General features: G+C 40.0%; 1 protein-coding gene across 1 annotated transcript; it reads right to left on the reverse strand.

Annotated features, from left to right (window-relative positions):
• Positions 1 to 95: 95 nt before the first annotated feature.
• LOC115024864 (IgGFc-binding protein-like) lies at positions 96 to 12,423 on the reverse strand. Its single transcript, XM_029456725.1, is given in 21 exon segments — positions 96 to 207; positions 442 to 563; positions 718 to 1,107; positions 1,197 to 1,384; positions 1,579 to 1,970; positions 2,078 to 2,235; positions 2,391 to 2,680; positions 2,933 to 3,076; positions 3,254 to 3,645; positions 4,134 to 4,291; positions 4,698 to 5,296; positions 5,384 to 5,936; positions 6,100 to 6,372; positions 6,374 to 6,684; positions 6,776 to 7,352; positions 7,452 to 7,852; positions 7,990 to 8,155; positions 8,293 to 8,388; positions 9,151 to 9,429; positions 10,123 to 10,238; positions 11,901 to 12,423. Coding segments are annotated over 21 exon segments (6,240 nt in total).
• Between the last annotated feature and the right edge of the window lie 2,837 nt (positions 12,424 to 15,260).

Consider the following 15,260-nt stretch of genomic DNA (forward strand, 5'->3'; position numbering starts at 1 on the left):
TCCTCCAACACATACATCGAACACACAGTCATTGAAATATGGCGCTGGGTCCACCTGCTCATGGCAGAAGCCGAAGGGGCCGTCAGCCGCCTGAATCAAATCGCATTGGGCTCTAGCAGGTAGGTCATTGGTGCATTGTGGGCAAGAGGAGCCACACCCATCACTGCAGGCGTATTCTCCTGCCACTTTCCAAGCTGTCCCAAACTCCTGTGGAGTGGTGACCATCATTCCAGATGGGGTGTGGAACTCATCGTTTGGATTTCCATTGAGGTTTCCACAAAGTCCACATGTTTTTCCTCTGTATTGATGACAACATGTTATTAGATTGAAGCAACATGTATCAAACATATATGATGATATAGATATTTTGCAATGTAAACTAAAGGATTTAAACACGGCAGATACCTGTAACTTGAAGGCAAAGTGATAGACACTGTATACCGTCCATCGTACTTGACAATCAGGCCAAAATCAGCACTGAGGAATGTGTGAGATCCACTTGCATAGATAGAAACTCGACTTCCATTCAAGAGAATAGGTAAGGTTTTAGTTACTTCATTCACCTTTAAAATAAAAAAAAAAAGAAGTTGAAGAACAAACTTAGATTTGTATCAAATTGCAACTATCTGTTGCTTTTGAAAATGACATCTGTTTCATACAGTAAAGATTAGATTTCATAAAGAATGTCTGCAGTGATTCAAAAGTTCTTTAACTCACTTGTACCACACCGTGGCTCTCCCTCGACATATGCACTCGATAGCCCCACACATTTACAAAAACTTCGGCTGTCGTTGAAACTGTCAACCCTCTCCACTGCTCATTCTTAGCCTCCACTGAAAAGTCATTGAGCCCATCAGTGTCATTACAAAGAGTCGCCAACACATAACGGCAGGTTCCCTGGAAGTTATAGGCCTTGTTATCAAAGGTGATGTAGTGTGGGTCCCCCCACACAGTGCAAGTGGACATATCATCAAAGCAGCCCAGCTGGCCATTCCTGATGGTGCACTCTTGTGTTGAAGTGCAAGATGCAGCAGAACAGCGCAGGTCATTGGGAGCATGGCATTCACATTGCTGTGAGCAACCCTCGGTCCAGAAGGAGTCACCAGCCTGCAACATGAAAACAACATGTTCTAATGTTGATGCTGCTCATTGCAACCTTATACATTTTAACTGGGATTAACTAGAATGTCACTTACTTCATAGTAGGACCCGTCATATTGACAGCCACATTTTTCCTCTGGGACACACTTTGTCCCACTCCTGAGAAAACCTTCATCACAGAAACATCCCTCAGAGCAAACCTGCCCGCAGCTGGCATCAATGCTGCTAGCACAGGTGTGGCCACAGTCGTTACCACATAGCTCATAATGGCTGTTGCGCATGGCTGTTTCACAGTCAAGACCTTTTATAAGTGAGGGGAAAAATGACGGTTGTCAGTTGGTTAAAAACTAGTGACTTCATTCAATTAACTAAGGTTATACATCGATGCAGCGGGTCAAGAGACCTTATTTTAGAAAACAATTCTTTGATTGTTTTCTTAGCTGTGTACGATAGATGAACAAAACGTGGTCAACTTACTGCACTCGGTGTTCTGTCTCCATGGCTGTATTTGAACATTAGCAGATTGACAGGCACTGACGTATGTTTGAATGGCCTCGCATAGAAGATCATTTCCTCCAACACATACATCGAACACACAGTCATTGAAATATGGCGCTGGGTCCACCTGCTCATGGCAGAAGCCGAAGGGGCCGTCAGCCGCCTGAATCAAATCGCATTGGGCTCTAGCAGGTAGGTCATTGGTGCATTGTGGGCAAGAGGAGCCACACCCATCACTGCAGGCGTATTCTCCTGCCACTTTCCAAGCTGTCCCAAACTCCTGTGGAGTGGTGACCATCATTCCAGATGGGGTGTGGAACTCATCGTTTGGATTTCCATTGAGGTTTCCACAAAGTCCACATGTTTTTCCTCTGTATTGATGACAACATGTTATTAGATTGAAGCAACATGTATCAAACATATATGATGATATAGATATTTTGCAATGTAAACTAAAGGATTTAAACACGGCAGATACCTGTAACTTGAAGGCAAAGTGATAGACACTGTATACCGTCCATCGTACTTGACAATCAGGCCAAAATCAGCACTGAGGAATGTGTGAGATCCACTTGCATAGATAGAAACTCGACTTCCATTCAAGAGAATAGGTAAGGTTTTAGTTACTCCATTCACCTTTAAAATTGAAAAAAAAAAGAAGTTGAAGAACAAACTTAGATTTGTATCAAATTGCAACTATCTGTTGCTTTTGAAAATGACATCTGTTTCATACAGTAAAGATTAGATTTCATAAAGAATGTCTGCAGTGATTCAAAAGTTGTTTAACTCACTTGTACCACACCGTGGCTCTCCCGTGACATATGCACTCGATAGCCCCACACATTTACAAAAACTTCGGCTGTCGTTGAAACTGTCAACCCTCTCCACTGCTCATTCTTAGCCTCCACTGAAAAGTCATTGAGCCCATCAGTGTCATTACAAAGAGTCGCCAACACATAACGGCAGGTTCCCTGGAAGTTGTAGGCCTTGTTATCAAAGGTGATGTAGTGTGGGTCCCCCCACACAGTGCAAGTGGACATATCATCAAAGCAGCCCAGCTGGCCATTCCTGATGGTGCACTCTTGTGTTGAAGTGCAAGATGCAGCAGAACAGCGCAGGTCATTGGGAGCATGGCATTCACATTGCTGTGAGCAACCCTCGGTCCAGAAGGAGTCACCAGCCTGCAACATGAAAACAACATGTTCTAATGTTGATGCTGCTCATTGCAACCTTAGACATTTGAACTGGGATTAACTAAAATGTCACTTACTTCATAGTAGGAGCCCGTCATATTGACAGCCACATTTTTCCTCTGGGACACACTTTGTCCCACTCCTGAGAAAACCATCATCACAGAAACATCCCTCAGAGCAAACCTGCCCGCAGCTGGCATCAATGCTGCTAGCACAGGTGTGGCCACAGTCGTTACCACATAGCTCATAATGGCTGTTGGGCATGATTGTTTCACAGTCAAGACCTTTTATAAGTGAGGGGAAAAAATGACGGTTGTCAGTTGATTAAAAACTAGTGACTTCATTCAATTAACTAAGGTTATACATCGATGCAGCGGGACAAGAGACCTTATTTTAGAAAACAATTCTTTGATTGTTTTCTTAGCTGTGTATGGTAGATGAACAAAACGTGGTCAACTTACTGCACTCGGTGTTCTGTCTCCATGGGTAGATTCGTACATTATCAGATTGACAGGCACTGACGTATGTTTGAATGGCCTCGCATAGAAGATCATTTCCTCCAACACATACATCGAACACACAGTCATTGAAATATGGCGCTGGGTCCACCTGCTCATGGCAGAAGCCGAAGGGGCCGTCAGCCGCATGAATCAAATCGCATTGGGCTCTAGCAGGTAGGTCATTGGTGCATTGTGGGCAAGAGGAGCCACACCCATCACTGCAGATGTCGTTTCCTGCCACTTTCCAAGCTGTCCCAAACTCCTGTGGAGTGGTGACCATCATTCCAGATGGGGTGTGGAACTCATCATTTTGATTTCCATTAAAGTTTCCACAAAGTCCACATGTTTTTCCTCTGTATTGATGAAAATAAATAGAGAAACATTCAGTAACATCAATAAGATGATAAGTTCAATCAGTCAATCGGACTCAATTTACATAGCACCTTTGATACAGGTTAGTACAATTCAAAGTTCTATTCAGATGACATAACAACAAAGTATGAATGGAAACAGTTTAACAATGTGAGACTTAAACACACAAGAAATAAAGAGAATAATAAAAATAAAAACAACATAACTAATAGACAATATAAAAGAAATGAATACAATAAAATAAATGATAAAATAAATTCATTTGAAAGTAAAAATTATTTATCAATATAAAGACTAAAAGGTAACTAATCTTTAAAAAAGGTTTTATGTGTTCTCTCCTTCTGGTTTTAATCATCAATGAGGCAACAGAGTTTCTGAGTACTGTGATTGCTGCTAATTATGTAAAAAAAAACATGAGTTACAAGAACATCAAAGCACCAAAATTTGAATTGCGGTAAATGGTAGATACCTGTAATTTGAAGGCACAGAGATGGACACTTTACTCCTGCCATTGTAGGTGACACGCAGGCCAAAATCAGCATTGACAAATGTTCGAGATCCCCTTGCATTGACAGACACACGACCTCCATTTAATAGAACTGGTAGATTTTTAGTTTCTCCATTTACCTATACCATTTAAAGAACAACATTGAAAGAACAAGGATATTAATTTGTTTTATAACTTGACAGATACTGTAATTTTATTGCTGATACCAATATTGATATGTAAACACTTTACAAATGTGATACCAATATAGTGGCTGTTAAATACATTTTTAACAAAGTTCCCTTAAAACAAATGGGGCATTTGACTGAAATATAAACTTATTCATTCTCCCTGGTTAAGAAATGATGTAATGGCATCACTGTGTTGTTAGCATTTCTTTACAGCAATTGCTTTCAAAGTATTAGCCACTATACACAAATACTGATATATTTGTAATACGATATTAGAGGCCTGGCTGATTTGGTGGGCTTTTAAGCTTACTCTCTAGGGAAAGATATTTATATTTATTTTCTCAAGATAACTCACCTTTACGACACCGTGGCTTTTCCTTGATATATGCACTTGGTAGCCCCACACATTTACAAACACTTCAGCCGTGCTTGAAACTGTTAAACTTCTAACTTGCTTATTCTTTGCCTCCACTGAAAATTGATGAAGCCCTTCAGTGGCGTTACAAAGGGTAGCCAAAACATAGCGGCAGGTTCCCTGGAAGTCAAAGGCCTTGCGATCAAAGGTTCGGTAGTGAGGGTCACCCTTTGCAGAGCAGGTGCCATGAGGATTGGGATGGCAGCCAAATTCTCCATCCACCACACGACAGGACTCCTGGGGACCACAGGAGTTGGGGATACAGTGGACTGACCCAGTAGTGCCATCACAGGTGCACAAGCTCTGGCATTCATCACCTTCCCAGAACTGTTCACCACCTTGCCAATAGCGTCCTTGGTGATTACATCCGCACGCTGTTGGTGGTACGCACTGGTTGCCATTGAGGATAAATCCATCATCACACTGGCAACCCTCCTGGCAAACAGTGTCACAGGCGAAAGGGAAGGTGAGGCTGGGGCAGGTCGAAGGACAAGAGCTTCCACAAAATTCATAATGGCTGTTGCGAGGGCAGTTTTGCTCTAGAGACAAAAAGGTTGATTCAAAAAGGTCATTACATATTTTTATATCTTAGGCAAACTTAAGCCAAAGAGTTGCAAAGTGCTTACCACAGTCAGTTGCCTTCCTCCAGTGTTCTAGGGCAACGCCCTTCTGTTGACACATTAGTGCATAATCACGTAGGACCTCACATAGCGCTGATGCTGGATCTCTAGAGGCTCTTATAATCTCCACACATGAATCCATATGATGCCGAGGGTCCACCATGGCCCAACACTGAGCAAATGGCCCATGTGGGGAGTCAAGAATGCCACAGTGCTCCCTAGAATTGTAATTTGTTGTAGAGTTAATAGCTACACTTTCCACGCAGTGTGCAGCGAGGGAGCCCTCTCGCCAACTGTCTCCAAAGTCCTGAGAGCTGTTGACCAGGACGCCATTGGGTGTGCGAAAGTCATCATGTGGGTGAGTATTGTAATTACCACAGAGTCCACCCAGTAAATCGTTGTAGACACCAGGTACAGTTACACGCACAAAATGAGGCCAAACTGTCTGAACAGTTACACCAAAGGAGGTGCGAAGAATGATACTTTGAATACTGCTGTGGTAGATTTGGATGCTGTTGGATGCTGAGCTGAAAGGTAGTCTGATCAGCTGACCGTCAACCTAAAGGACCATTTAAACAGCTAGTGTCATATTTTATGATGATTTTTTCAGTTTTCATCTAAATCTTTTACATGAAGAAAAAATGTGTGTTGTTCAAAACCAAGAAGAATGTTGAACAATTATAATTTTGAAAAAGCTCTTGAAATACATTTCAGTCACTTACCTGAACTTTGCTGCTACCTGTCATTTCAATGGATATTTGCCTTCCCTCTGCCTCAAACTTTAGCACCCTGGCAAAACCCTGCTGGCCTCTGGGTACTTTTTCTATTGTCACTATGAAGTGCGGGTGATTAGACAATCCCATCACTTTGGCAAGGGTCAATCGACATGCCCCAGGATACTGGTAGGTCAGTCCATCAAATGTCTGATAAGACCCTGGGCCCCTTATCCAGCATGTTGCATTGCTGTTGGGTCTGCATCCTCTTTCTCCCTCCTTCCACCCTGCAAGACTCATGTGGGCCACAACCAAGGGAGCTGCAAGTCATGGAGCCAATACTGCAACTGCAACGTCTCCCACAGTCCTCGTCTAGTATTACAGTTTCTCCAGAGCGGTAGTAACGACCATCAAAGCTGCAGCCACACTCAGCATGAGGGACGCAGAGCCCAGCACTAAGGATGTAGCCTGAATTGCAGATGCAACTATCCTGGGCAGGAAGGGGGCAGTTGTATGTGGAATTGGGATGGACACAGGTAGCTGGACATCCTGTGCCTTGGGACTCAAAGTGACTGTTGGCTGGGCATATGATTTCTAGACAAAACAAAAAAACATTAATCTTGACACCATGGACATTTTATCCAAAAGATATTGTGAAATAATGTTGATTGAATGACAGACATACCACATAAGTCTTGTCTCCTCCAGCTTGGCAGCTGTACACCATTCAGTTGACACTGACTTGCATACACATTTAGGGCTTGGCACAGAATGGGTTGGTACCCGCCTCCAACACACAGATCAAACACACAACTCTCCACAAAGGTCTGTGGGGGAAGTTGTTCATGGCAAGCAGCAAAAGGTCCAGAACTACTCTGGAGGATACCGCAATGGGCAGTATTGCTGTACAATACTCTGTGATCCGCTGTACATGCAGCGCAGTCCAGACCTCCACACTGCGACTCACAACCAGGCTCATCATATCCTGAGGCTTGCCAACTGTTGGCAAAAACCACATCAGAGCTCACAACCTCGCCTTGGGGGGTTCGAAAGTCATCTCTGGGATTATTGTTGAAGTTTCCACACAGGCCACACGTTGCATTCTGGTAAGTGTAGGGCACACTGATCCTAACGTAATGGTAGGTGTCATAGGATACTTCCAAGCCAAAATCAGTGGTGATGATCACAGAAAAACCTGACTCATAAACCTGGACAGTGCCATTGCTAAGAGAGATCGGAGTGGCTGCAAAGACTCCATTAACCTGTAAAAACACCAGAATGTACTGTCAAGAGTAGCAAAAAAAAATTGGAATCATTGAAAAAGTCAAATTTGAATTATAAGCACAGTAGAAATCACCTACCTTAGCCTCACCACGATGCCCCTTGACAAGCTCGATTGTTTCATTATAGACATGCACTTTTACCAGTCGTGTCCAAGAGACTCGAGTGCTGCCCCGGTGCTCGTTTTTGCCCTCTACTCTATAGTAGGGCAACCCACGACCACATTGTTCAGAGAGAACATAAGTGCAGGTGCCCTGAAAGTGAAATACACTGTTATCGAAGGTATAGTAATGTGGATCACCCCTTATGGTGCACGTGCCTCTCTGCACCGTCTGGCAGGAGAACTGAAAGGCAGTAGGTCTGCAGATTTGGGAAAAGGAGCAGGGTTGGCTGTGACACTGCAGGCCTACTGAGGTGCAGGTGCACTTCTGTGCACAGGTTGTGTCGCTCCAGAATGAGTCACCCAGCTGCACCGGTTGACCTTTGAAGAAAATAAGGAAGGAAGGTACCTTGAAAGGCAGTTGACTTCAACATGCAAACTATGTTATATTTGTATTAAAACCATTTGACTTTTTAAGTTTTTAACTTTCGGTGACCATCCACCAGTTGTGGTCTTACCATTGAAAGTGCAGCCTCTTGATCCATGGTCAGTGCGAAAAGCCCAGCGACCGGGTTCATTGACGTTGCTGTTCAGGCGGAAATTTGAGTTACTGCCTGTTGCAGTGTTAGAAAACGATCCAGGGATGATGAAATGATGTTTGGAGTCGATTGTGTCAAATCCAGCCTGAAAGTACATGTCACGTTGAATTTATGTTTTTACGTTTTTTGTATTTCTACATTGTCATTTTTGCATTCAGATTCAAGTAAGGCATGGCAATTTAACATGTTTTGTAGTATAGTGCATATAATTAAATGTCTAACCTGTACTCTACGAGTTGTTACGGCTATCCTCCCGTAGTTCATCAGCACAAATGAGTACCGGCCACCAGAGATCAGGACTGCTTGGACTGTTGTTTGCTGAAAGAAATTTACCTGGGGTTATTATAGTAAGTATTTCATAGGGCTGTACCCTTATCAGATTAATGTTTTTCAAATCACAATTGGCTGCTTAATTCGAAGAATCGACTATTTGTTCTTGTTTTTTTCAACTCGACAGGTCAGGGACGGTCACTTGGGTGTGGGAGAATCTCTCCTCGGATCTGGCTTGCCCTTGCCGGGTGCATTTCCTCTGAATTAGGGGTTGGTCAGCTTGGAAAGGCCCGGGAATATAGGTGGCTCGCGACACCTTGTCCCGACCTAGACCTTTCCCATGGCCTTAATGCTTGCTTTGTCCTCTCTCCCTGTGGGGAGGGACAGGGCTACGGGAGTGACTGTCAACTGGGGCAGACTGCAGAGTGCGTCAGGGTCTGCAGTAATGTTGGCAACCAGCCCGACCCGTCTTGAAACATGAATAATGTCTTGTTTACTATGCTTTGTGGGTGTGACTTTTTTGCAGTGTCATCACCGTGACCATTCATATCTAAAGCCTAGACACCTGGGGGAAGCACTGTTCACGTGATATATTTCAGGAAGCCGCACATCCTACTAAACTAGAAATATATTGTATAATGCACACTGACTGACATAATAAAGAATTTGAAGAAATAATATCAAGTCGACTGAGGGGTCACCGACGAATGATTCAACTTAACGTCTTTCAGATGGCAGCCCTAGTATAATAATCAATAAAATACAAATATACATCTTAGGTATTTTTTCATTTCGAACAATATTACTTACCGTTCCAGTATTTGGAAAGTAGGCCAGCTTATACCATGTTGCAACAAAGACCCAGTTGGCATTGAAGTTCAACTCTGGGAAGTACCCATTAATGTCTCGTGTAGCTTGTTGGAGGACACTGCCGCGGGTGTATTGATTGTAGTAGATCCGACCATTTCTTCTGTTGTCTAAATGTGTCCAGAATGGAGCGATGATGTCTCTGGATCCATGCAATGGAAACCTTTGAGGTGTGAAACGACTCCATGGTGCGTTAAAGGTCAGGTGTCCATTGTGGTTTACCTGCAAACAAATGAGCTCATTATTTTAAACAAATAAGGAATCGACTACAATAATTGACAGTCCAATGTGATCAAATATTTACATATTTATTGCTACAGTATGTTTAACCATATTATATGGTAGGCCTGTAACAATAACTATTTAGATTTTTACTTCATTTCATCAACATTTTAGCCAATATGATGCCAAAATAAACAGCAGAGGTTTGTCTACCATTTAAGAGTTTGTCATTAAGCAGGCATGAAAGTGGGTAATTTTTCCATTTTGGTTGTGTGGTGTTGTTATATATACATACATTATTTTTCTTCAATTTTTTCACATTTTCAATTTCTAATAATTATAAATTAATTGCTTTGAATAGGTTTACTTGCAACAATATGCTATTACATTATCATTATATGAGTGGCTTAAAATGGTCCTAAAATTATAATAATAATAGAGTTTTTCGCAATTATTTTTGAGACATTATATCTTCCAACCACATTAGTTATCCTTACATACCTAATTATAAATATAGAAATATACTGATTACAACTAATTCCAATACTACTTTGATATCTGAATCATTTTATTAATTCATTTTTGCCCATTTACAACACAGCTCTTGGGTGAGTGATTCGTTAACCAACTGATGAAAATTTGATTCCACCACAAAATATTCCAGAATTAAAATCCTTCAAAAGATTTACATACATAAATCTGATTATACGACCGTCCGAAATACACAAAAGGTCGTTGCAGGGGAATTTGAGAAGAACTTCCATCGTCTGAGCCAAAGCTTGTAGTTCCAGCAATTGGGTAGAGGGGTCCTAGAAAGAACAAAAGATGTCACATTTTTCAAAAACCTATAGGGCTGTACTAAATGTAATTTGGTTTGTGTGGTTCAGTGTGTGTGTGTGTGTGTGTGTGTGTGTGTGTGTGTGTGTGTGTGTGTGTGTGTGGTCGCAGCTATTTGCGCATGTTTTACATTCAAAGCTTCAATTGAGGTTTTTCGAATGAAGCTTTAAATGTCGGTTGTCAAAAACATTAATGTGATTTGTTACATTAAATGAAATAGTTTGTATTTATCAACTTTCTTTAATGAATATCACTCGTCAGTTTGCGAACATAAATACATTTAGGTACGGACTGAGGACTGAGTGTCACGGCACCCAATGTGTGTGTGTGTGTGTGTGTGTGTGTGTGTGTGTGTGTGTGTGTGTGTGTGTGTGTGTGTGTGTGTGTGCGTGTGTGCGTGTGTGTGTGTGTGTGTGTGTGTGTGTTTGAGAGAAAAAGAGTGACGGAGAGAATGGAAGAGAAGGTCATTACTAACAACTTACTCTGAAGCAGCCACTGGAATCTTATTCTAATAATAGTATAATACTAATAATATAAGTGTTGCCTAATCTTTATCTGCAACTGCAGAAATACTGTGTTTATCCCAAATACCATTTTTCCCATATGGTCAATTCTTACTCGGATAATCAGTAGTAGTATCTATAATATGAATTCCTGGATAGTAAATGTTCATCTGCAATTTTCTGTAGTGGTCCCAGTAATATTTGTTCTTAAAATATATTGATGTATCATATAACGCAATGGTAAATAGCTGTGAAAGCCGGCTGAGGGTGTAATTGAGGACTAAAGGCGCCTTTTCATTTTGAAAGAGCAACGTTTATAGGGCTGGCCCCACTCTGCTGTTGTCCGGCCAAAAATATAATTATCATCAATATTGGCCTTAATGGCAAAAGACACATTTTCAAATCTCACACATGGTTTTTAACATTTAACATTTCTACATCTCCACACCAAAACCAACAAAACCATGTTTGATCCTTGTATCACAAAATTATTTAATCATTTCCTGGAAATGCAATAATGCCTAGAAATGTAATAAAATGTTCACTTAAGCTGGTTGAAAATGCAATAAAACCCAATAATGTAATAACATGTCCTGACTGATATTCTAATAAAGAATGTACCAATAATGTAAAACCTTATTAGTCTAAATGGCTGGTGTCATGTCATGTTCAACATTCTGTTCTGTGGTCGATTGTAATGAAATAAACATATAATGGAGGGGGCAGTACTGCCTTATATTAAGTTACTCTTTAAGTATAAAAAATAATTCAATGGCTAACTGGTTTACAGCATCGCTTTGACAAAGTTGCATCTGGTGTTAAAGGGTGGTACCTCCCCATCTCCACACTCAATGCTTTTGCATAATTTATGATCAATACTACAGTGTGTGCTGTCAGTTTATAGTTAATATACTTATTATTTTCCACTTCTACTCTGTGCATGTCAAAGTCTTATGTAATTCCTATGTACTATACTGTATTAAATATATTTCAAAACATTAAATAGGACAAATATATATTGGGCTTGACATAAACTGCAGCTAACATCTTCTGTTCAAAGCTACTAATTACTACTAACACAACAACGATACAGCAGTGGTAATAGGCATAATCCTGAAGTGATAAACTTACTTGTTGGCTTTCGAATTGGCTGTCGAGTCATCTCTCGAGTCACCTCTCGAGACCCCTTTCGAGTCACCTCTCGAGACCCCTTTCTAGTCACCTCTTGAGACCCCTTTCGAGTCATCTCTCGAGTCACCTCTCGAGACCCCTTTCGAGTCACCTCTCGAGACCCCTTTCGAGTCACCTCTTGAGACCCCTTTCGAGTCACCTCTCGAGACCCCTTTCTAGTCACCTCTTGAGACCCCTTTCGAGTCATCTCTCGAGTCACCTCTCGAGACCCCTTTCGAGTCACCTTTCGAGACCCCTTTCGAGTCATCTCTTGAGGCCCCTGTCGAGTCATCTCTCGAGTCACCTCTCGAGACCCCTTTCGAGTCACCTCTCGAGACACCTTTCGAGTCACCTCTCGAGGCACCTGTCGAGTGACCTCTCGAGACCCCCGTTGAGTCATCTCTTGAGGCACTTGAGGCACTTGTCGAGACCCCTCTCGATTCATCTCTCGCATCACATCTCGATGCCCATTTAGAGTCACCATACCTATCAAAACAAACACATTTATTTGTATCCAATTAAATATTTGAGTCTCTAAACATAAACAAAAGTCAGTTAGTGCACACGTAATGCATTAACAGAAATTAAAGTGAATTTCATTTCAATTGATTTTATGAAATACTTACTTATCATGCCCAAAAGCAGCAGCACAGGCAACATGATTTGACTTGCCATTCTCCAAAGCCGAAAATTCAAAAGCTGCTAACCAAATACAAAGATTTAATTTGAAAAGAAAAAAAACAACAACAATAAAATATGCAATAAAAATTTGAAAGCACTCAGGGACAGCATACAACACCAAGAATGCATAGTCCTGTAAATTAGTTATGGTTTAAATAGCAAAACTTGTTTAGAAATCTAAATTCATATTGTTCCAGATATATATTAAAATGTCCATTATACAATATTTTCACATGCACCCAACATTTTTAATTCATGTACTTTAAGTGTAAAAATATCTTGAAGAGATTTTGGATCTGCAGCTGAATCCAGGTGTACGTTTGAATAAATTGAATTAATTTGTTAGTGCAGTGTGCAGATCGTTTGACTATTGCCTCCAATAAATAAAACAATAAAAAAATATTTTTTAAGTTCTCACTATAATTCAGTTAGAAATGTAGACCCATTATATTATTATTTTTTAGCATTGTGCCGAAAACAGTTTGAAAATAATGTCTAATTTCTAAAAAAATATATATATTACCTGTGCATATGTGCTTCTTTGGTTCTTCCTCTTTCAGCTATGTGAGACTGCAGCACTGCAACAACTTTATACTGTAAAAACTGGCACACACCCAACAATCTGTTGTTTCACCAGTTAAAGGAGTATAAATTGGATACAAACTAATTGCTTCCTCATTACAAGTGAACCAAACACGTCACTATGGTTTAAGAATAAGGATTTTTATACAATTTGGGGGGTCTAAAGAAATCTAGCTACTTTCATTGAAGGTCCATCCATACTTTTGAGCTTGTAACTTCCTGAGTTCCTGAGAAGATTTCCTCCCACATTTCTTAACTAATCTTCTCAGCTTTTTTCCCCCTTTTAATATGGATTGTTTGTAAAACGTTCCTGTTTTTCATTGCTTTTCCTGAAGTAATTTAAAGATGTTTCATTCTTATACTTCCTCACCTCTTAAATCCTTTACATCTACAATATTTCTACAGTTATTATATATTTATTAATTTTCTTCTCTTTTATGAATTGTCAATTCTTTTGTTTTATTTGTTTTCTATGTTATGCTTATTTAAAACACTTTGTAGTGCCATTGTGTCTGAGATGTGCTATATGAATTAACTGGCCCTTGCCATTTCTTTGTTCAACATATATCCTCTTATGATATCTTAAGAAAAGTTATTTTGTGTGTATTTTTCGTACATTTTCCTACTATTGCCCAGAACAATGCTCTAATCCCCTGCAGTGTAGACCCTGTTAAAGCAACAATGTGCGTTACTTTTTGTATGAGAACAGCCTGATTTGTTTATGTTCAATAATGCACTATATACTTTAATGCTTATACTTCAGCTTCTTTCTTTTTTGACATTTAAAAAAAAAAAAAGGTACAATATAGCATTATATACAACATATAATAATGACTATAATAATAATAATAATAATAATAATAATAATAATAATAATAATAATAATAATAATAATAATAATAATAATAATAATAATAATAATAATAATGATTATTGAGATGTTGCAGTGTGTTCTGTGATCGTTCCTGTCCAGGGGTGCCCAAAAGGTTGATCGCGAGGGTAGTGCGGGTAGATCGCGCACCGGTAAAAAAATAAATATATATATATATATATTCCCCCAACGCGCCCCCTGAAATTCAAGTTTTTTGTTTGTTTCTTGCCTTGCGCATTCACATTCCCTCCTCCGCTCTGTTTCGCCCCCACACACACACGTGTGTACACACCTACAGTCAGAGTCGCAGCATTTTTTAATACAGGTAGCTCACTGTGACCTGCTCATTTCAAAAGTAGCTCATAAGCCAATACACTGTGGGCACTCCTGTTCCAGTCTAACAATGTGAGAGGGTATCTATTGTGTGCCAGCATGGCTATTACATCAATTTAATTAGAATAATTAGCAGGTAAGTTTTTATACCCGTCAGTTCCTATAAAATGCATTAATTAGAATAATTACATGCATTATAAGTTGTTTTGTTACACCTACTTTCTTGATTATGCAGTAGGACAAATAGTACAGTGACGAAGTAAAAACTGGCTAAAAATAGAAATGTTTCAGAATCTTCTAAAATATTGTAAAAACGATGTTTATTATGTTTGTCTATCAGGTGATTTATCCACCAGTAACAGATTGTTTCTTACAACATCTTGCATCTTACATCATTGAAAAATCTGAATGTGTATTACGAAAACTGTTGTTTACTTTCCAGATAGATAGGTATACATAACATTTGACAACATGTGGAAAAACACTGGAGCCTTAACACCTTCACCCTAATCTGTGCTGTACATCTTCTATGTTTACTTTTTTCTATGTGTATTTTGTCTAGCATTCAGGTCCCTGGCTGGTCAGTTATCATAGTAGAGAGATAATGTTTTTCAGGGTTCAACTTTTTTATTTCTAGTTAGTTAGCTCTTTGTTTAGTGGTGCAGTAGTGTGCCAATATGCAAGACTTCTCTTTCTTGTTATCTGTGCTTACCCTGTGTGGGAGCTTAATGACTGGGGTCAGATAAAATTATCCTATTAAATGAACACACCCCAGTAATGATTTAATTGTTAACCGCAATGATTTTGCATCATATATTTAAAAGGTTTATCTGAACAATGTCAATCGACACAGA

The sequence above is a fragment of the Cottoperca gobio genome, chromosome 19, assembly GCF_900634415.1.
Source record: "Cottoperca gobio chromosome 19, fCotGob3.1, whole genome shotgun sequence".
Classification (NCBI taxonomy): Eukaryota; Metazoa; Chordata; class Actinopteri; order Perciformes; family Bovichtidae; genus Cottoperca; species Cottoperca gobio.